At 29.7% G+C, this 23,961-nt stretch overlaps 3 protein-coding genes across 3 annotated transcripts in view; 1 reads left to right on the forward strand and 2 right to left on the reverse strand.

The window, feature by feature from the left end:
- Positions 1 to 13: 13 nt before the first annotated feature.
- LOC108549858 (uncharacterized) lies at positions 14 to 2,592 on the reverse strand (the record flags this gene model as incomplete). Its single annotated transcript, XM_017903428.1, has 2 exons — positions 2,113 to 2,592; positions 14 to 1,995 (listed from the first exon to the last, which is right to left on the reverse strand). Coding segments are annotated over exons 1-2 (2,394 nt in total), but the record flags the coding sequence as incomplete, so codon positions are not given.
- Positions 2,547 to 23,961, reverse strand: part of LOC108549862 (centrosomal protein of 135 kDa) — a 26,527-nt gene continuing 5,112 nt past the window's right edge. The window contains exons 13-21 of the mRNA XM_017903432.1: positions 23,682 to 23,892; positions 23,498 to 23,613; positions 5,193 to 5,472; positions 4,802 to 4,999; positions 4,547 to 4,723; positions 4,244 to 4,446; positions 3,867 to 3,998; positions 3,669 to 3,755; positions 2,547 to 2,661 (exon numbers count right to left, since the gene is read on the reverse strand). Coding sequence (XP_017758921.1) covers positions 2,607 to 2,661; positions 3,669 to 3,755; positions 3,867 to 3,998; positions 4,244 to 4,446; positions 4,547 to 4,723; positions 4,802 to 4,999; positions 5,193 to 5,472; positions 23,498 to 23,613; positions 23,682 to 23,892 — 1,459 coding nt within the window. The 3' untranslated portion in view covers positions 2,547 to 2,606. The remainder of the gene's footprint in view (positions 2,662 to 3,668; positions 3,756 to 3,866; positions 3,999 to 4,243; positions 4,447 to 4,546; positions 4,724 to 4,801; positions 5,000 to 5,192; positions 5,473 to 23,497; positions 23,614 to 23,681; positions 23,893 to 23,961) is intronic.
- LOC108549863 (uncharacterized) lies at positions 14,016 to 23,056 on the forward strand. Its single transcript, XM_017903433.1, has 5 exons — positions 14,016 to 14,213; positions 21,058 to 21,229; positions 21,372 to 21,565; positions 21,764 to 22,095; positions 22,353 to 23,056. Exons 1-5 carry the CDS (start codon positions 14,200 to 14,202, stop codon positions 23,054 to 23,056), a joined length of 1,416 nt encoding a protein of 471 aa, XP_017758922.1. The 5' UTR covers positions 14,016 to 14,199.

A 23,961-nucleotide genomic window follows, 5' to 3' on the forward strand; every position in this document is an offset into this window, starting at 1 on the left:
CTTTCCCTATTCTTTCTTCATTAAAATTTCTTACATCATTCCTATTGGTAAACGAAATACAAGAAACTGAAGTGGCAGTAGTAATCTGTAAATTGGATGACTGAGTGTATACAGTCGTTACTAAATCTGATACTTTGCAACTGTTTGCACAGCTTTTTGCACTATATTTACGATTATATTCATTAGAGTGAAGATCGTCTTCACTTTTGCATCTGACACACATTAATTTGAACACAATGGGTATCTGCATTTTTTGTTTAGATAATCTATATTTAGTCAATTTTCTATCACACATTAGTGAATTAGTACTATTTTTCGGCCTAAAATGTAAAAACTCTGATTTTTTGTATTTACACTTCAAACATTTACCATTTGTATCTTTTGTTAAGAGTAACATTATAATAGCATTTTCGTCCCAATTTGAATTTATGTTTATCGGTTTAATCTCTTTATTTTCTTGCTCTATCATAGAACTTTTGAATTCATTTGACACAATTTTCTTAATATGTGTTATTTGTAAATTTGCTTTAGGTATAGATATTGTTTGAGTACAATTTGATATGTTATGAAGACTTTTTTCATTTTTCAATGGTCTAACTTTTTTAGGTGTAGACGTAGCAAGCGGTTTCAAATTCGATGAATCAAAAATATGAAAAGATCTTACACATTGAATTTCGACATTTTTTATGCTTCTTAAGCAATCATTATCACAGTATACCAATGATTTCATATTATTTCTTTTATAACTTATATCCTTAATATTAGAAGCTTTCCTGCATACGTTTCTATCTTGTCTTGTAATTTGTTTTAATTGCAAATTCAAATTATTTCCGGATTTTAATAGTTTGTCTTGAAAACACTTTATATTATCATGTGAACATGGTTCTTGTACATAAATATTTTTTTTTTCAGGATTCTGTGTAATCATATCTCTTTGTTGTTTAATATAATTTTTTAAAGTATAATCTAATTTTTTATTTATTTTTTTTTTATTTTTATTTTTGTTCATAATAATTAATTGTTCTTCCAATTTCTCGGTATGTTTTTTAATTTCTTGTAACATCTTCATGTATTCTGGTCTGATTATTTCTGACTGATTAAAAAAATTATGTTTAATTTTTGATAAAATTACATCATTTCTCTCTTTCATACAATTGCTATCTATATTTTTATACTGATCATTTTGACCATTATATTTTGTCATATCTATATCTTTAAATTTTTTAACATCTTTTACCATATTTTGCAATATGTTTACAGTATTATTAATTGTACTACTGCATTTAGTTTCACATTTCTTATAATGAAAATCTTTTTTAAACTGCAAAAATATATGACTTGTAGATCTTGTATTTGAAATTCTAGTACCACATTCGTCTTGGTCTATATTTAATATAGAAGAGTTCATTCCATTACAATTTGTATTAGTACAGGTATCCATACTTTTTTCAATTGACAAATTTGTGAACTTTTTAATTCCTAATATATTTTTATCAAATTTACTTTTTTCATAACTTGTTTCTGTTTTATATTTTTCATCATTAATTTTGGAAATATCGTTTGTTTCGTTAATACAAATAGTGTTTTTAACACCATCATTTTTCATTAAATTTTTAGCAATATCAGGTGCTGTAAGAGAATTCATATAAAAACCTTTTTTACATGGTTTATATTTCATAGATTTTGGAAAACTTTCCAGTTCTGTAAATTTAGAGTTAAGTAATGTATTTGAAGGTTTTAATTCTAAGTTTGTAAAATGTTTCAAAGTTGATTTCAGGTCTATGGGAATAATCTCTACAAAATTTTGTTCAGTTTTAGCAATGTTTTCTAAATTTGGTGCCAAATCTGTCTTTATAATTCTAGAAACATTATTTTCATTTTTCTGTTTTATACTGCTTTCTAATTTTGTTACAGAAAAGCTGTTAAAATTCGTTTTAATACTATCATCTGTATTTACATCTTTTGTTATATCCTTATCCAACATTGTCATTTGTCCTAAAATTATTCCATGAATGTTGGAAAACAAGTTTATAGTAGTTAAATTTAACTGTAACTTATTACTACTTGATATCTTATTTGAATGAGCAGCATAATATGAAAATCATGATCTGTTATTGTAATGAATTTGTGAAACATTATTAGAAGTTAAATTCTTATTACCTTGATTATATTTTCTTTCATATTGCAATCTTACTGATTGTGATACATCTAAACGATTTTTTGTACCAAAAACAAAGTGATCATATTTTCTATTAAATGAATTGAATTGTGGCATATTTAATGCTTTAGATTCAGTCCTCACTGAATCTTTGTTTGCTTGGGACAGTAGTGTATTCTCATTGTGACTATTTTCCTTTTGTACATAGTTATACTGGCTTGAATGCATTTTGCAGTCTGAACGTAGAATTATATTTATACAAGGAACATCAGGTTGAACATTTATCGTATGATTATTGCATCTGTAGTTATTTTGCAAGTTTGAGTATCCTAAATGTGACACAGCAGTGGGATATACTATTTTCATTCCACATTTTTCAGACTGTCCAGTGTATTCTCTGCTTGTTTCATTCTGCAAATATCTATTGATTAGAGTAGATTAAATGACTTTATATAACCACATTTAAATCTACATTAAAACTGTCTGGAGTTGAGTTTAAAGACCTGTAAATAAAAAAACAAATAGTTTAGTTGGATGTAAAGTACTAAATGATTAACAATGACTTATGAATAAATCATTGTTAATCTTAATAAAAATGCAGGAATAAATTTATAAAATAAACTATTACACTCTTTAGAATATATTAATATATTAGTACTTTTTCAAACTTCATTAAAATTTCAATGTGTTTAACCACAAGTTCCTCATATTATAGAAAAATACAAATATTAATATTAAAGTTAATAAGTAGTTTCAAACTGTTGCATTGAAATTGATTTATTACTTCTATGCAAAAGAATATTGCATTAAAAGGGTTAATGAAACTACTACAGAACATATGCAAAATAGTTTCCGATACAATCACGAAGGTTTTGGACATCTGATAAAATTCTTAAAATTATTCTGTTTTGAGTCATCTGCTTCATTATTCGAAATACAAGGCATAAATGGCGATTTTTCCGATGGTGGATCATGCAAAACATTTCTCGACGGCAAACACTTGCAATCCGAGGGAAAGGAATGTCGCTCTATTACCGATCGCGCACCGCTATATGTATGGGGATATTTGGGAATCGCGGTGTAAGGTTTCTTCAGCCAGTCTACTTGCCTGGCAGTTTAATTTTTTTATTTTTATCACTTGAACTCGAAAGTGTAATGCAGAGGTGGAAAATAATTTAGTCAATATTCAAATTTTGAAATTACCTTTATTACATACTAAAAAGTAAATATATAAAAAATAAATAAAAATAAATATTAAATAATAAAAACCATAAAATGTTGAAAACAATAAAAATTATAAAAAATGTTTAGTAAAAATTTTACAAATAAAATACCAATGATAATATAACTTTTTATCACGAATAATGATTATTTTTTGTTAAATATAAAATTATCAAATTGCTAAAGTAATCATCTTTAAGAAATATAAAGTAAAAAAACGTTTAAGTTAGAATAAAAAAATCCGCCTCTGCACCTAAAGTTGCACTATTTAATTAATTATTTCTCTAACCTGTATTTTGCATCATTAGTCTCATTAGATATTTGACTATTAGGAAATGAAGTTTGGGCAAGCGAATCAGGGAAACCTTCTGAATTTCTAGAAAAAACATAATCCAAAAAATATTGCTATTTCGATTTTATAATTGGTTTAAGTGTTACTCGTCTGAAAATTTAAATCATGAATAATGACTTCTCAGTATATACATACCTGCGATTCTCTTCTTCTTTTCTTGCACGATCAAATCTCTCGTTCGTAACTTGCCTACGAAGATCACTAATCTGTTTACAATATTCTGCGGCTTGAGTTTGATACTGTCGGAGTTTTGTCGATTCTGAAGATCTATGGTATTAAAGAAAATACGATTGTGTCTTGAAATTTATTGACTTTTCATTAATTAACAGGTTCCATATATTATCATTAATCTAGAATAATTGACAAAGTTATCATATTTCATTGAAGAGATCATTCAAATTTACAGTTACATCATACACTTATTTTTCTCTAAGCATGGAACGTATTAATTATTTAAATTAGTAAAATTATCCTAATACTTAACTATTCTAGATAATAGTTAAACTTCTTACAATTTATTCTGAAGTTCAGACATTTTCTGTCTCAATCTGGACATTTCATTTTGCAGCTCCTGATTATTAGCCTGCACAGTTATAGATTCTTGTCTTGCTTGGTCCAATAATATTTCAAGGCGCTCTACTGTCGCGCGATCTTTATTCATTTGGTCTTGAATTACAGCTTGCTCCGCTTTTAATTTAGCAATCTGCATGTCGTACTAGAAATCGAGCACAAATTATAGAACTATTCTTTTCAATTTTGTTATCGCACCATTACACGTGAAAAAGAATAATAAAATTCCCGGTTTGAATATTTACCTGTGCTTTAAGTGTATCCTTATCATCCAACTGTTGCATAAGTACATCCTTCTGTTGATCCAATTTCATGCATAGATCTCTAACAGCAGTTAAATCAGCTTCTGCTCTATGTTTCTGTTCCCCTTGCTGACGTAACTGAGTTTCCATACTAGCCACATTTTGAGTTAATTCACTGATCTGAAAAATTGAAATTAATATAATATTTCCTGTGAATAAAAACATTCATATTGAATATTGAATATTGAGATGGTCAACCTGTGTTTCATAACTTCTTATTAAACTATCTTTATCCGCTAATTGTCGTTCGAAATCCAGTAGTCGATCCCTAGCTGATTGCAGAGCTCCCCTTGCTTCGGCTGCTTCAGACTCCAAACTATGGTTATTATTTTCCAAAACGGTAGCCTCCAAACTTAAGCTTCTAAAGTGATTCAACATTTCTGTTCTTTCATTTTCCTGTAAAGTGAACGAAAAAAAAAAAAAAAATTGATTTAGATATTTTCAAAAAAGTCCTCAATGAAAAGTAATTAAATATATAAGTATAAATGTATAATAAAAAATCTTAAGGTTTCAATGGCATCACTATAACGATTTTGAAACATGAAGAATTAAAAGGAATGAAATTTGAATTATCATTCCATGAAGTTACCTTTCTATTAAGAAGCTCCTCGGCCCTGCGAACCTCGCTAACGTAAGTTTGAAGTTGCCTCTTCAGATCAAATGATTCAGCACGAGATGCTTCTAATTCACGCTGTAGGTTTCTCACTTCGCAAGTAGTAGCAGCCAAATCATCTTGGATTCGTCGATTTTCCTGGATAGCATTTTCTCGATCGTATGAAGCCGTTTGTAATTGTCGTTGAAAATTTTCCATCTCCAATTGCATCGATCTCAATTGTCTATTCTGATCTGCACTTTGATCCACGCATATGCTAATATTGTAAAAATAAAATAAATAAATAAATTTTATACAAATACGAAATACACACTTTGACTGTTCTTTTAAATTTAAAGGTCAAAGATTTATCATTTATTTACTTATTTAGTTTGAATTATAATTATATAAAAATATATAATAATCTAAGTCATACAAAAATTCTTAAGATTTTAGATAATCATTTCGAAAACAGAAAAAGTATTTACGAAATATCGTGGTATGGAAGTGGAGCGTTTTCATCAAACTTGTCATACTATGAATACTACATCAAAGAATTAATATTTAATCCATGTCTATTCTATTATGCGAATCGCACGCTCATCCCTGGTGGCGCAAGCGTAGTTCTGGAAAGGGGACAAGGGCAGCACGAGTATGTCGGTGAATTAGGCGCCTATCGTGCCGAAGTTGCTTAATCCCTTCTCGAAGAAATGTTTACATGATCAAATTTCGTTTGGTTTGTGGATCACGTAGGCTCAAGAACAACTTTATTAGGGGCAAAAAGTTGAATACGTAAGGACAAAAGAAACGAACAATAGAAAGCCATTATTAAATTACAACGAACAACGTTACACGTATTTGTTATTAAAACTTACTGACCACTAACAAACCACGACTTCAATGCCTTTCGATTGCATGGTATATTGGATATATGTTGCAGATATTACATTAAATGACGTTCAATATATATTCTGATATGCACATAAATATTATCATAAAATACACTTTAATATAAAGATACAATCTAATTAAAAGAACATAAGTGACATTTCGTTTATTCTATCCACTTTTATATGTCCGTTATTTTTAGACAAAAATTGCATATAGTTTTCATGACTTAAAATTCTTTTAAGATTTTCATACCATAAGAATTTTTATAGAGAAAAGAAATATTATACAATTGAATATTAGAGATACTTTTTGAAAGTAAACACTATTATCATGCATTTCACTGTACCCAAAAATATACTATATACCGTATATTTTATCGTGTATACATACGTATATTGTACGTAAATTTAATTTTAGTATCAAATTTGTAATATTAGGAAATCCAGTTCTGGTCCAAGGGGATAATTATGAGCAAAAAAGAATCGAATGAATTAAAACGGTATTGTGTGAAGATAACCAAACAATGCTATGTCATATTGACTCAGATAATCGATCATCGATCGTTGGCATTTCGATTACGCGTCTGCGCATTATGTAAGCGGCAATAATGCGCGGGCGCATAGTTGTCGGAATCAAAGAAAAAAAATCGAAGAGCTGTTCACTGAACAGACGACTTTCTCTCATCTCGACATCCTTCCTCGATGCCAACAGCTTCCTTCGACGGTCCGTGCGATGCTGCCTTTTCCTCTATACGAAAGTGAAAATAACCTCGAGACGTTCGCAATATTGGTCGAAGCCGTTCACGCACGTATTGGATGCGCACAAATGCGACGTAATACATTGGTTAAGGCTTTCCGAATAACGAAATGTATAATGAAATTTCTCACGTTACACAAGCCAAAAGTACGGTATTCTAGGAAATGTTTTCACGCTTACAATGTATATATTATTATAAACAATTTCGATAATGGAAATATACTAAAATTTTTTTATAGAAATACCTAATGCTTCGAAAGATAAATTAAAATCGAATTGAAAACTGGTTGTAATGTACACGATGACGTCATCGCATCAATAACGCGCGATATTTAAAGTAACACGATGGATGTAAGATCGATTATAACTGTATGATAAAAACGACCGGAATCGTGTCACGGACCTCATGAAGAAACGCAACGAAAAGAATACTAGTTTTAAATCCAATATAATACACACTAGGTTGCGAAAGGGCTGAATTTCCATTACTACTATTCGTATGATTTCATGATCAAGAATAACTGTTATCTCGAAAGGTATCTAGATGAAATAAATTAGATGATAACATATGAGGAGAAGTGTTTTAAATTAAATACTAAGCTTCTAAGATCTTGAATATTAACCTTGTTTTACTTCAAATTTGGTATGCTATATAATTGAAATTCCAATTAGTAGTTATAAACTGTCATGTTTTTATAACCTAAAAACTTTTTTACACTTTATAGACATAGAAAATCTCAAATACGATATAAAGCTATATGTACAAATGAAAAGAGGAAATGCTTACAACTACCGTAAACACTAGACAGTAGAATTGATTTACCTGTCTTACTTTCGCTTACCGATTGAAGTATCTTTTTGTCGATAGTCACACTACCTGGAGAAAAGTAAACTATTCTATGTAAGGAAAAGAGGAAGAATACCATAGATAGCACAGGTTTGCGTTTGACAAACGTTCGCTCGACGTCTACTGTATCATGTTTACATTTTTGTAAAAACATTAAAAATTTTTGCATAATTGAACCAATTATTGAAACTCATATTATTTTATTACATTTTTTTCATACTTCTTTTTCCGTGTAAAAAGGCAGAACAAAATGATTAGCACTATTACAATTAAATCATTACTATTAGATCATTACTATTAAATTAAACCAATGAACATTTTTAATTTTTTTAAATAAATACGACACAATTATATAAAAATTGAGCAATCAAAAATCTTTTAATAACATATGATAATCGTATATTTTGAGTGATATACTTATTCCTTTACTATTTTTTACCATTGTTTTTACTTGTTAATAACGCAACCTATATATATTTCAGGCATTCAATTATATTCCAGATAAATAATTCTCTCTTATAGACTCTCGAGAGTCAGCATCCGCCGGATACGAGAAAAGATAGAGGAATATATTAAAAAGAAAAAGAAAAGAAAAATAGAAATAAAAATGCAGCAATTTATAGCATACATGTAAACATAAGTTCTAATATGCGTCACATACATGGATGAAACGACTGCGGAAGTTCACCAGTATTCATTTCCCTCTCATTTAATCGCCGTAAGAGTTTACTTATATTCCAGCAAGGTACTTTCATAATCGCAAATCAACGTTGGAAACCTTCAATTTATAGTTACGTTTAACATGTGCATAACACATCATCAAAGAAGTAAAAAAATCACGATACAAATACATATAAGTAATCTCGATGTAGTAAAGCACGAAATATCGTCAGTATTACAATAATATAATAAGTGTGGCAAGTAACTTACGCTTTCTACGAAATAAGAAAGTTTCGAGCTCACTTTTTTTCCGTCTTTTCTATATTTTATGTAACGTTTTGGTTTCTTAAAACTTCAAAATATTCAACAATTTATATTTTGCAAGATTAATTAGACTTTTGAAAGAAATTAAATTATACTATCATTAAATTTATTATGAGTGCAATTTGAAAAATTGTCTCTCTGCTATGCCCTATACCATTTCGCGTAAATACTTTCTTCCTCATATTTCTGAGAAAATTTTAAATTTCTTCTTAAGTATTTTAATTCCCAAACTTTCATTCTCCTAGTCGTTTAAACTTTATGAATTTATTTCAATAGTTACTAAATTTATGACTCAATTGTACATCAAAGAAAACTTCCTTTTGCTTAGATGCAATACTCTATATCAATATTCTGTCTCTAATATAATATACAATATAGACTATCTTATATTCTTCATGTTAATATTGTGAACAAATGTTTATTAATGAGTATAACTTTTCTATAATTTCTCTTACAGGTTCTAAAATAGATACATATAAAACTATAATATGTACATTGATAAATATATAACAAATGCAAACTGCATTATCAAAATGTGATATATCACATGTATATTTTATAACTCAATCAAGTAATGAAGTTTAAGTTTTTATTCCAAAGTACAATATTAAATGAGAATAAACAAAAGAATTTAAAATAAACAAATACAATTTTTTTTAATATTTTATATCACTGTTAAATACCTGGTAGATGAAATCTTATAAATTATGCTATCTTTATATTCCAGCTATCATTTTAAGTATATTTATGTTTTAACTACTTTTTCCGGTATGTTTATATTTTAATTATCTCTATCATGTGTTACAGACATACTTCAACGAGAGGAAAATGAAGCAACAGAGAACAAGGTATTAGGAATAAAATTAAATCCATCTGAACGAAATTCAAAGTTTCGATATAATGACGAAGGTCATCACACGTGCGTTTCGTCCCGTTAGACATCGTCATTGAGCAAGACATACTTTCATTCTCGTTCATCCTGAAGAATGTCCCTGAAATCGAAGACGCGATGGAAAAGCTTGTTTGTGTGGGCTCCGTGGTTGTTATATACCTCTAAGATTCTCGAGTACAATCAATCATGTCTTGATGATTTCGAATTCCTTTTAAGGAATTTTCGTGGTACTACGATCCGCTTGATTCCGAAGTATGGTGTTGAATGTAGTGTAACGTAATTCATCGTGTATAATAGCAGAGATGGTACTGTCAATCATGATTCAATTCAATCATGACTCAAATATGTGTTAAGCAATGAAATTTCCCAGGTTCCTTCAGCAATACTTCGTGGAATAACTTGAACGTCACTAGAGAGTTTGTTAAGTAGAGCTTTCGAATGTAAGATTTCTTTTCATCAGATTGTAAATGATACAGCTTGCAAGGTAAAATTTATTTATCAATCACTTTTTTATATGAATTTATTACCAGTATAACTTCTTTTATTTTGCTTCCTCGATGTATCAAATTACTAATGACTTAAATTTTTTTCAGATGAAAGCATAATAGAAACGGATGTACTAGTCATACATCTTTTATCGGAAACTTTGATCAAAGTCATCAAGGCAATGGATTCACCATAAAACAATAGTAACGAAGTACGAGATTAAAACATGTATTGTGAATAGAAAATCGACCCTCTACTATGTCGAGGAGTTACGAACAAAGATCGACGCTTAGAACCACACAGTGATCGAAAGTTCATGAAATGGTTCACACGGTGGAGTGCATCGCCCTACACGCACGAGACGGTATCTATGCCGATCGGGTGTCCAGGCCAGAATTCTCTATCTACCGGTGCTCGATGTCATAACGAACGCCCTTTTAGAGGTGCCGTTCACCTTTACCGTTACAGGTAAAGGGCATTGCACGGTTCCTCGAAATGCAGGGAACGTCAGCACGTGAGAAGCACTCGCAACAGGATGCATACTACACGAGAACCGTTGTAATCTCTTCGACTCTTTGATCCTAGAGATTATGCGATACTCTCTGAAACAGAGCCTGCCGTCGTTTTAAATCTCCATATAAAAGTCACATTCTGATCTTCCTCCACTGTCCAAGAAATATTCGCCATGAAAGATATGTTACAAAGCTTGCTTCCATCGAAGATTCATTTGCCTCCGTTCTAGCATACTACCAGCTAAGTTATAGCTGATATAATCCTTGAATTACGAATGATGTATATAAATTTTCTTAGCAAGACATTACATCTTTACAGAAGGTATTTATATATGCCTATTAAATTGGTATCAAGATAAGGTATCTTTTTCCTGAACTGATAGAATTTTGAACATTTTAATAAATGTTACGTAATTATAATTTGTTAAAAAATCTTTGTATCTCCTGAACTTTTGCATATTTATTTGAATGAAATAAGGTTTATCTAGATGTAAACTTGAAATCGAAATAGTAAATAGTATTTTATAGATGAAATTTCTCATTTTATTTAACTCAGGTTACGAAAAGGAATGCAAGCATTAAATGGGGAGGAAAGATCAAGCTGAGTCAGATTGACTCTTTCAGAGGTCTCGTCTGATCGATTCTAATAACTGAATTTACTGTTTGGTAATGGGTTACGTCAGTTACGTGACTTGGAGTTATGTAATGATGTAATTTCGAAAACTGAATTTGATGTAGATGGATCCTAAGATTGATAAATAGATAAATAAAAGTTTCTATAATGATATATTAAGTTGAAAATATAACTGTGTTTGTTCATTATATGCGAGTGAATATATATGAAAGTAAATCATAGTTATTTAATTATATTGTTTGTCGTACTATATTGTTACTCTGATGAATTTATAAACATAATATCATTATATAACAAACTTAATGAAGTTATTCTAATATATTTTTAAAAATTTATTTTGTCTGCTTAAAGTGGAAAACAGTAATTAATTTATATGTTTATTACATTTGCTTTAGCAAACAAAAATGTGATTACAGGAAATTATAAGATATATGAACACACGATTTTATTTTAATGTACAGAATAATGATACGTAAACTCTATATAAACTTTATATTTTCAACTATCGTCAACTTTCCATATCACAGTAAGCATATAATCTAGAGAATATTACAAGAAAGTAACGAGGAAGAAATATCACAAAGTGCATCGAAAGATAAACGACATATTAATATTTCCTGAACATTCATAACTATTAATCTTCTGAGAACAGATGTTAGATTGTTTCCGCCAGCATACTTTATAGAACTCTGTATAAACTACCGAATCGAAAGGGGTAGAAATAAAAGTTACTTCTCCATTCGCTGAATTAGAGGAAGAAGACGAGAATTTAAGTCCCATTATATAAGCGGAAGTTAAGTCCTCACAGAAATGATTTTTGCAGTAAAATGGATAAAAACTATTTCAGTCAAACTTTTACTGAATAGAATGAGTTAGGTTAGGTTAATTCAACAATATATCATAATGATATATGAATAAATGAAAAATGATAGTGTGTAATATATAACTCATATTATTTTTTATTAACTTCTCTAAAATCTTTCGATTTAATCTACTAAATAAATTTAAAGAAATTTAAAATTGCATCGTTCTTAATATCATTTAACAATCTAACCATCTTACGAATACAAGATAAAATACGAATGGATAGAATCCATTTCGAGTAACCAACATCGAATATTATAATACACGAATCTCATCTTTCAAGTGTCAAGCCATCAAAATCACTAGGAAAATGAGATTTAAACAACGTGACAACTCATCCGCCTCGTTTAACAGGGTTAAAGGTCTAAAGATTCCTTCTGGCCACAAAGATGCCAGTATACGGACATCCGTGTACAAGGATCTCAGAGACGTGGATGTCGGGTTTATGCGCTTTCCGTTAGCTGATCCAGCCGGACGCTGACTCTCGTTCTTTCGGAATTATGCAACAGTTCGACTGACGAAAATGTGTTCCGCGGTGGACGCTCGAGGCGACCTCTCGGAGGTCAAACGACAACGAAAGTCTCATTCGACCGCACGAAAATTTCGCAATTGGAAATTCTCAGAGGAGCAGTGAGTTTGCTGCAACTGAGTCACACAATCTCTCGATATTGCAATTCGATTATATAAATAAACTTTGATGGAAATTATTACGAGTGGCAGGTTCCGACTGGATTGGGAAATATTCTAGCATGATTTCATTCCTATTGTATGTCGAACGTTACAAATGCCCACGCACGAGACATTACTGCCCCCTCGAACCGCGGAACCATTGCGGAACTATCGCAGATCCGATTCTGGTTTTCGTTGTATTGAACAGGATACGCGATGGGGAATTTTTGCGGTTAGAAATGTAAGCATGGTGAGTATATGCAGCAAAGAAAGCGTTTATGGCATACAGGGTTGTGTTATTTGAGATTAGGAATTTTATATGGTTATGTGGTTAAATAACCAAAATTGGTTTGGTTAGATAAATAATGTGCATTTTACAGAATTATTAGTAGTGTTGTATTCTACTAAAGAAACATGTTATATCTGGTAGGTATGCTGGAGTTTAATCTGGGAAATGGAGAAATTTGCAAAGGAAAGTAGAGATATAAATCCCATAAATGATATTTACATAATCAAGGAATTTTATAACTATAAAATATTCTCTTACATAATGAAGTTTATCGTGTAATATGAAATATATGTAATGATTAGTGAATAGATTTAATGAATACACTTACTGCACTAATAATAATAGGTGTTAAACAGCTAGTAGCCAGTAGGCAGTTGAATAAGAAATGACGAATGGAAAGTATGAATAACCAAGTAATAACTAGTGGATAATGGATAATGAAGTGGAAATGAATAAAGAGTAGTAACTAATAATTACTGAATAATTAATAATGATCAGAAAATAGTAATCAGTAAGTAATAAGTAGTGAGTAATGAACATAGTAGTAACTAATAAACAATGAGAAAAAATGATATAATAAGGCAAGAGTAAGACATAGAAAATAGTAAATAAAAAATAATGAATAGTCAATAGTGATGCACAAATAATGGGCAATAACAGGTAACAAGTAAAAGGTAAAGATACACAAATAATGTGCAATAAAAGACTACTTATATACAATTACAAAAATTTTAGGAAATCTAAAAAAAATACATTCTGGAACGAGTTAAAAATTTCATCAATTACACAATTATTTAATTATCAAATTTGTATCAATCAGATATAATTACGGTCTGATTAAATCGTTAAAGTAAACTACCGTTCAACTATTTCTTCTGTTTTAGCAGCGTAATCGTCGAGGATAAAACGAAACTACCAAAAAAGCGAGACAAGAGTCGGGACTAGAAGATTCAGTTCTTGTCTTGGGGAAGTTAGGTAACAGCATGAAGTCGCGGAGGTGATTCGGAGTCGATGTCGATTCAGTCTTGCAGCAGTACTCGAGGGAACACCACCGCTTTTCGTTTCGTAAGACTCGTATCGATCGCAGGATGTCAAACATTTGCGTTAAAAGGACACAGTGAACTTTAGTGAATATCTGTGATGTGATTAATGAAAAGTTTAATTCTTACACGTCTTCACCATGAAAACGTCATTGTAAGTTATTTTTATTTTCTACATTGTTTAAATATTTTTAAAAATTGTTATTTTATTACTTGATGAAGTGATCCTTATGGAATATCACCCCAGTTACATATAAATTATTTTAATGTATGTTCACTGAATGAAGTACTTGTTTTCTTTATTTTTCTCCCTCATAAAAATGTTACTGTACATTACTTTTTTTAATATAAAGTATCAACACCTCTATCCAGAAATTTAAATTATTTCTGAATTAAATTTATTTTTTATCTCTATTGTATCATACCTAATATTCAATGAAATTAAAAAGTATTTTTAATTTATATTTAATCATTAATACGTATTGTTAAATTCATTTTTATATTTCCAATTTTTACAACACTTTATCAGTGTTGTAAAATGAATATTAAATTATTTATAATAAATTAGAGAAATGGAACGAATTACTTTTACAAATCAATTATTTTCTATAATGTGTAACTATTTCATTCGTGATCAGATCCTACTGTAATAAATAAACACTAAAAATATAGCATTGAAAACATTATAATAAATTATTAAATATTATTATATAGAATATTTAGTTAATCAAATAACAATTGTTATAAATTGTACTAAATTTAAAGTTTCTTGTACAATATACATAATCATTGGAAAAAATTAAAAATCTAAAAAAATTTAAGAAAATAAACGAATGCGTACAAATTGAAAATGAAACTTACAAAGCCGATAAAATATCAGAAGAATTCTGATATCGAAGAGCATATGTAGAGTACAGGAATGACGAATAACCGATAATTCGCATAACGCGAAGAAAATGTAACGATGCAATTAAAAAAACGAACATACCATAAAGAAATACCACTTAGTAACATTACCAAGAAATACACTTATTCCTTCCTGCAACCTCATGAAAGGCAATGCTCGTTACTTTCTAGGAATAATGTATTGTCAAATTTCGATTTCGCGTAAATTCCTTCATGTTCGAAAATTTTTTAATTTCCATAAAAATATGACTTTTCATTGTTTAACATTTTATTGATAATCATATTTATGTATTATTGAAACTAATTATCCCAATACACCACGTTGATTAATTTGAAAAACAAAATTTGTTACTTTATAATAGATTAAAATTTACTTTTATTATAATTTGATAAAAATTCATTCGTTACAGTCTAGATAAATTTTCTATTATATATTTATGATAAAAATTGCATAACAATAATGACTAATCTCGAAAGGTTAATTCATTTCTCTAATACAAATGTCAAGACTTGAACTTTGCAAGAGATTCTAGGACAAGATTGAAGATTAAATTAATTCCATGGTATTATTCAGTGATTACGTCTCGTTGCATAATCTTGTCACTAGAATGATTTAAGTAGGAAGCGACAGTGTGGCTGATTTAGAAAACAATGTAAACCATGAAGATTCATTGAGTGAAATTCCAAATTAATTAATCTTGTTAATTAACACAAATTTCTATATTGCTAAAGATAACAGTTAAATTAAGTCCTATTTTAGACAAAATAATTTTAAATAATAGCTTCTATCGTTTAATCGTAATTTAAGAGAAAATTGAAACATCAATGAATTATAAATGTCTTATTAGATTTTTGTGAAAGCATACAAAAAAGAATAAAATATATGCTAATAGATCTTTTAAATATTCATAATTATTAAATTAAGATTTCTTTCAAGAGATTTAATAGCCATTAAGATTTAAAAAAAGTTAAATATGATTATCTTTCTTTTTAATGATTTATCGACATGGTACTGAATTAATTAAAAATTTAAAAGATCGCATTTCTAAAATTTAAGCGAATGAACAAAATATCAAATATCGTGTATATAAAACGTTAATTACAAACAATATTATACTGAATAATAAATAATAAATTTTACCAACAAAAATTCTGTGTATAAAACATTATTATAAATGTTGGCAATTGTAGTATTTTGTCTTCTTCGAATAAAATCATCTAAAACAAATAATATACCTTATCTTAGACATATTTTTAATGGGAAATCAAAGGAACAAAAATATACTGGATTACACTGAACGAAATAAAAGATTATAGAAACAAAGCAAAATACATTTGATACCTTTTCAACAACCATGTCAGAGTCAAAGAATTTCAGCCATCTAACTAAACAGACGACAGCTAATCGTTACATTTAAGCCACACGAATAAGGAGAAAGCTAGTTGGCAATGAAAGTCCAAAGTTAAACAATTATGGTAATCCTTTTCGAAGATACATACGTGCGAAGCGTATCCTAGAACAGAGTTGAATTACTCAAAGAAAACGGCCAAGCTATGAAACATCTGTTTTAAAATGCGACCTGCTACTGACATAACCCTACTTGATTTTTATCGCGCGCCATTATTATGTAACGCGCATAAAAACTGTAAGGTAGACTGGAACGTGAAAGAGATATGAAGTACAAACGCATCAGAAAGTGGTCCAACGAGAGATGAGTTATGTCACTAGAGATGACAGATGGCGTAGCATAAAGCAACAAGTGTGTTGGAATACGAATATATGTCCATGATTATGAAAAGATTAATTATAAATAAAAAATTCGAAAAGCGTTTCTATTTTTCCTTTTCTCTTTATAATATGTGTATTAACATCAAATCATCTAAACATTGATTGATTAAATCATAATTCATTTTATTCGGAACAATAGGAAATATTTTGAAAATTAAAACTTTTTAATGGAAATTTTTCCAAATCGTGTTAGGACAAATAACAAATTCTTTTTTTTTTTTAAGAAGAAGAAGAATCTGTCAAATTGAATACGAATAATTCGTAATTTGACCAATCAATAATGATAATAATAATAATAATTCATTAGTCGAAAAACAAATGACAGAAGAATCATACCTATAACGCCTGTCACCGTTACGATCTGTATAACCATGAGAGTAACCTTTTAAGGAACTCATGTTTATTTCTTCTTTTCGCAAAAAATGCCATCAATGATTCCCTTGTATCTTCCTCGCTACTTCTGAACGATATCAAGCTAAGCAGAATGGAAAATATGAACTGAACACCTACACTAATAATTTTGCGCCGAATGTTGCCGTCATTATTGCGAACTGTGTAACTATGGCTACATATTTTCTAACACTCGTCTGTTTATTAGGAAATATTTTTAAATATTAATAAATTCAACCTGCTAAGGTATACGTAAAATTAAATATTGATTTAAACCTTTCTAAAAAAAAAAAAATTGCTAATATTTTTACAAAAAGATATTCCATATTATTTGGTACTTCATTGATTATTTAAAAAAAAATAATAATCACTAAAAAAAATTGCATCCATTAATACATTAAAAAATTTCCTAATTTAGTATATTCAATCCAGTTCACATAGCCGAGATTTATAAAAGTTATTTAAAATACGAATTTAGAACTCTGGATTTACGTAATCTCACTCAAACTCCTCCAATTAGTCATCGTAAATGAGCATAGTAATTTATGATATGTTCGCGCATTAAAATACAGTAAACGTGAAAGTTCTGATGCAATGCGTACCTATCCCGCAACAAGTAATTAAACAATTAATTAAAAACATCAACTCTGCGAATGATATCATAAATCAATGTAAATATCATATCTGATTCATCTAAATATATTTTTATTGCTCAAGATATAATCATCAATGTACGATTACTCCGCAAAAAGTGCATTATTTCATCCATTAATTGCAACACTTATTAATTGCACAACTATGCATATCATTTGAAAAATAAATAGTACATATTTTTCTCTTTTTATGGAAATTGAATTTTTCTTTTTCTTTAGAGTTTTTAATACGAACTTTGAAATTTTTATGTGAATGAAAAATTTAACTGATATTTTTACAGCACGCTCTTGTGAGTTCTACAATAACCTGATTTGCATCCGTATTAAATAAGAACGTATTATTTAGGATGATAATATAATGAATTATAGATTATCATCCATCAAGATCTGTTCACAATGTGTTGTCTAATATTCTCTGATATACAAACAGTGGAAGTAATACTGTACACTCGTTAATAAAGCCTGAAGTGAGGACACAATAACTTAACCATACTTAGAGCTGTATACATAACATAAGAAATCCTAAAAAAGGTTCTAAGAAAAAGTAGTTTCAACTACCAATGGTTCTGAATTAACATCATACGGTCCTGACTAGACGCAAACTCTTTAGACGTTCTCGAATTTCAGTTTCGATAACCTAACACATACTTTCAAGTGTGACAGATTTTATAAACGTACAATACTTCCACCAAATATATTTGTAGGCTCAGTAGAGATAAAAATTGAACTATCTGCTGTCTGTATACTGTGTAATTCGGCAGAGTCACATTTGTAATGATACAATTGATACCAGTGTCAATCTCGCTATTTCAAATACAAACCAGTTACCAGTGTAATATCGCGAGATGTCGCGTTGTTCGTTTTCACCGAGCTTTACAAGCCCTTGTAACAAGATCTGCCGCAACACAAAGGATACTTAATGCTACATAGACGATCTTCGCGAATATAATTTTCCAGGTTATTAGTGAATAAACTATATATATATATCAAATTTGAAGTGCAAACATTTACATAATTCTTATCCCACATCACAAAACCACTTCCTAACATACGAATGATTATAAAGAATGTATGTATGAATATTAATCTCTAAATATCTCTACGCGTAAATGCACTTTAGAATAAACTTAATTTGCTGTTTTATAACAAATTATATGAAGATTTAAATAATATATTTATGTGATGCTTGTATAACTATAAAATAGGCATGTGTACGAAGACAATACGAAAACACTGCTTTACCCAATCCACCTCTAATACTCTCACTTTTTAGTTGCGTGGAGCGGTCACACCAGTTTGGCAATGAAGAATAATAATCACATAGGAAAAGGAAGAATGACATTCCGTAATTCGCAGTAGTTCTCTAGCGACCATGCGACTTTCCTTAATGAGCTCGTCCAAAGCCGAACTATGTACTATACTTCAATATGTTTAAAAGTGGCCATTTAAAATCATCAATGTAACATATTCCTCAAAGACGTTTAAATATAGTTATAAAAATTGTTATAATATTTCTATAATTGTAGCGATACAATTATATATCATACAATGATGAAATATGATGAAATAAATATAATAACTACCGAATAACAACTTAAATGGCATTTTCTTAAATTGAGAGTATCATAGGTATACTTGAAACACTCACAGCCTATAAATGGGAATAATAAATGAAGAAATGTAATTAATAAAATAGTAGTGAGTTATCGGCAAAACTCGTTCCGCTGCTGCAATGGAAAGTCATAGAAGAAAGCTTGTCTAACAACTATTAAGATCCAAGTGCCAAGGTTCCTTACATCCTGTAATTACTTCCTTGATTTTGGGAGAAAAAGCGCGCGCGCGCTATCTTACTGACAAATGACCGTTTTATCGTTGGACCAATTTAAATTTTTCACAATTTATCAAACCTACAGTAGATATTATTTTACGAAATTTAAAAATAAAATAAAAAATACTTTAGATCTAAAGAAAAATATCAATATAAAAGTTAATAATTGAAAAAATAAATGCATCATTTGTGTGGAACAAGAGGTTTAAGAAAAATAATCAAATATTAACAAATTTATCAAATCCCTTAATTTAAAAAGATACTTCTGTTTAGAAAGTGTTGTAATAAATAATAATAAATTTAGATATTCGTAAAGAAAATATTATTTAAAATTTCTATATCAAAAATCACAAATTGTCGGAAAATTTATGTACTATTCAAACGTAACCAAATACAATGTGAAATGAATTGTCAATAATTTATATATGTGCTTAAAAGGTTAAAAAATCGAATTTAAAACAAGTAACCAGATATCAGTGAAAATCAACTGGTCCGTCTACAAATGAATAAAGTCGAAAATGTAAAAAGAGGAAAGTGTTTTTGCTTTCAGTTTACAACACTTGTGCGGCACATGTACGAGATAGTATTCTTATTCCACATGCATGTCGTCATCTCAAGCCCTGCCACCAGGGACAATGCCATTGCCATAGTGAAACAGTGAAAGTATGGTCATTTTATTTCTGTCGTGCTTTTGCTCTTTTCTACCTGTACCCTCGATCTTGACATACGTAGACACGAATACGTGATAACATTTCCTATCGCAATCGTCGTTTTCCGGTTTCAGGTATTTGATTAAGCTAAAACCATAGACGCTTTCTTACTCTGACAATTTTACATTACATTTTCTTCTTTCTTTCCTATATGAATGAGAATCAATGAAAAACATACCAAATAAGAAAGTGCCTGATGTTCCATAAGACTGATGCTATATATCTCTACAAGTGAATAGCAGACCTAAAAATTAATTAATGTCCGATTATTCAGTATGAAAACCATTCATATTTGTATCTTTTCATATCTATATTAGTTATGATTATGTAGTTATTCAATAGTTCTCAAACATAAAATACTCAAGTGAAAACTGTTCTGACCTAATGCACAACAATTTATTAATTATTTTAAAAAACTCATTAATAGAAGTACATTAATAAAGAACTGAAGATCAGTTTAATGCTATTTAAAAAATATCTAGTAAGTAAATTAAGATGTACTATGGCTATTATTCCATTTAAAATTATAGAATCCTATTAGTTCTTTACTCATACTTCAAAATTCTATCTTGTGTCAATTACATTGAACACCAATTGCATATTAATATACCTTTACATTTAATATTTTAAGTTTCTGAAATTATTCGAAATTTTAATATTGTCTGAATCATTCCATTAAATTTCAATCTCAACTAAACATAAATCCTCCAAATATGTTTCAGCGCTTTACGAAATCTATTGGTAATTATTTGGTTCGCATCAGTGGTTCACATAAAGTCAGCGATAATACCTCCGCCATGGGCAGATCCGTCAAGTAATCCTTGCGCTGCTCAACCACGTGGCTGGCAATTGTTATTTTGGCCGCCGGATGGAAAGTGTTACAGAATATTCCAGGCAGGTGCTGCATTTCTCTTTACAAAGCCATTGGAGTTCTTTTAATAGAATGTACATTAGAGAATCAGTTTCGTTTATTCCTTTTTTCTTTTAGTTAATTGAATGTAATCGTTAATAATCTAATCATGAATTTGATTAGCAGATTGGAACACCATGTCCAGAGACAATGGAGCTGGGTCCAGCTGCAGGTGGAGGTGGAATTGTAGCTGAATGCAGGTGTCCTCCAGGAACTGCACAGTCTCCTAGAGATGCTCTTTGTCATAGAATATATACAAGAGCATCTTGTCTAAAGGGACAATTTTTTGCACCTGTACCAGAGATTTCTGGAAAATCTAGGTATTGCAAAATCATTACAACTAACAAACCTAGTAGATTTTTATTGAACAAATTGTAAATCTAATAATCTTCATAAAAATTTTATAAAAATTCTTTTTTAAATCTGCTTTTGTAATAATAACTGTTTTATATTTTCAATAATTTAGAAGATAATAATAAATATACAGATCTAAAAACATATCTCTATTCTGTATAAAGGTGGGGTGTTTGTCATGATCCAGAGTCATGCACAGGGAAAGAAGAAGTTTATTGGCCTAGAGATGGAAAATGTTACCCAAAATTTAGTAAGGGTCCATGCCCAAAAGGTGAACTCCTCATTACAGATGAAGATGGTTTAGCAATATGTTCTTGTTCTACAAATGGAGAACTTGGACGATACCACTGGGCAGGTAGTGTGGGTGGTTGCCATGAACATTACACTAAAGGGCCATGTACAGAACCTGGAGAATTATTTTTACCAGGTGGTATGTGTGGTTGTCATTCGAAATTACCTCATTATCATGAATCAACTGGAATGTGTTACCAGTTAGGTAAGACAATATGAAACATAGCAAAAAACTTCCATCAATTGTGTAGCACTTTATATTATAGTAATAATTATAATATAGCGAGATCGTTAATTACACTGTTATGATATAGCGAGATCATAGATTAAACTATCAAGTATCGGCACTAATTAATGTTGCAGCACTCAGAACATATTTATCGTAATGTCTGACAATTTTTACGATCTCGCTACATTATGGCTATATTTTACATTATTAATAAACTATTCACTTCTTACCAGGCAGTATTGGTCCATGTCTACAGGGACATCATTTCATTATAACAAATATAATAACCAACGAAGAAATAATTCGAGCTAAGTGTGTATGCAAACCAGGTTACATACTTTATGAAAATGGATTTTGCTATAGACTTTATACAAAAGGACCATGTGAAAATGGTTACATGCTAGTAAACTCGACGACTTGTATTCCTGTACCTTGCAAACGAGGACGACTATACTTTCCACAAGAAAAAACGTGTTATAAGATAGGAACCAAGGGACCATGTCCGAACGGACAAATCGTTTTGTATGATTATAATGTTCGACCATCCGTTGATGGAATCAGCTACAATGGAGTATGTGGATGTATAAACATATTAAGAGATTCGGAAAAATGTTCAGACGAAACTAATGACAGCTGCGAGTCCATCCCAGGAATGGTGGAAATAAATAAAACCTGTTACAAGTTATATACACAAGGTCCATGTACTGCAGGAGAATGGCTGGTTGCACAAAGAATGCCGAAACAAAGTTTATGGAAAAAAGAAGAATCAAAGCCAAAAGCAAGATGTGAATGTAGACCTGGATATAAGAGAATTACAGAAAACTCACAAATCTCTGAATTAGAAAGTAACAATCTCCTTTCTTTAGGTGGCTGTCAACCACCCACAGTGAGTTTAGCAAAGTTTCTTAATGAAAGAGCAAAGTTGATAAACTTTTAATTGAGGAAAACCAGACTGTGCATAATAATATATGCTAGTGATAAAATGAACTGCTGCATGCATTTTTTTTAGATACTATGTGTAAATAATGTACAAATGTTACGCGTAAAATATTTTTGATAATTTCGTAAAAATCTTGTAAGAATTCTTATTTATTTAATGTCTTAGTATTATAATAGTTTCCATGTAATTCTAATCTACTTCAAGTTCTACTATACAAACATACTTATATACACAATACTTGAAATTTAAATATTTATTAACAAATCAGTTATGAATAAAGTTTTGATCAAATTTGTTATTTAAATATCAATTTTACTACGAATATTTTGGAAACATATAGATTTTATAATAATAGTTTAAAATGTAATAATTATATTTCTAAACAATCATTAAATTTTTGGTAATGTATCGAATTATTAAAATATATGTAGTACTCACTCATTTTTGTGTTGCAAATCACGAATTTGTTGCTCACTTCCCATTATTTGTTGGTCTTTTAACATTACTTCTCTCTCTAAAATAGCTATTCTTTCCGTCTTTTCATCCAATACCATCTAATAAAAATTATTCATTATCATATGTTTATCATTAATTTTTTTGTAATACAATCTATGTTACTCACCAACAATTGATCTTTTCCATGATCCAATTGTGTCATATTTGCTTTAAGATTGTTTATTTCCTGTTGTAATTCCTTCACTTGATTTTCAAGTTGTAACTGCTGTCCCTCCATCATTTTATTATGATCCAACGCCTTATTTAATTCGGAGTCCGATTGCGTTAATTGATTCTGAGCATCTCCCAATGCCTGATCAGTTTGATCTTGAAGAGCTCTGACATATTTATTGAATATATTCGTGTAAATAGATACGTGTGTGTATATATATACATATATATACACA

The sequence above is a fragment of the Eufriesea mexicana genome, unplaced genomic scaffold, assembly GCF_001483705.2.
Source record: "Eufriesea mexicana isolate 0111107269 unplaced genomic scaffold, ASM148370v2 scaffold2234, whole genome shotgun sequence".
Lineage (NCBI taxonomy): Eukaryota > Metazoa > Arthropoda > Insecta > Hymenoptera > Apidae > Eufriesea > Eufriesea mexicana.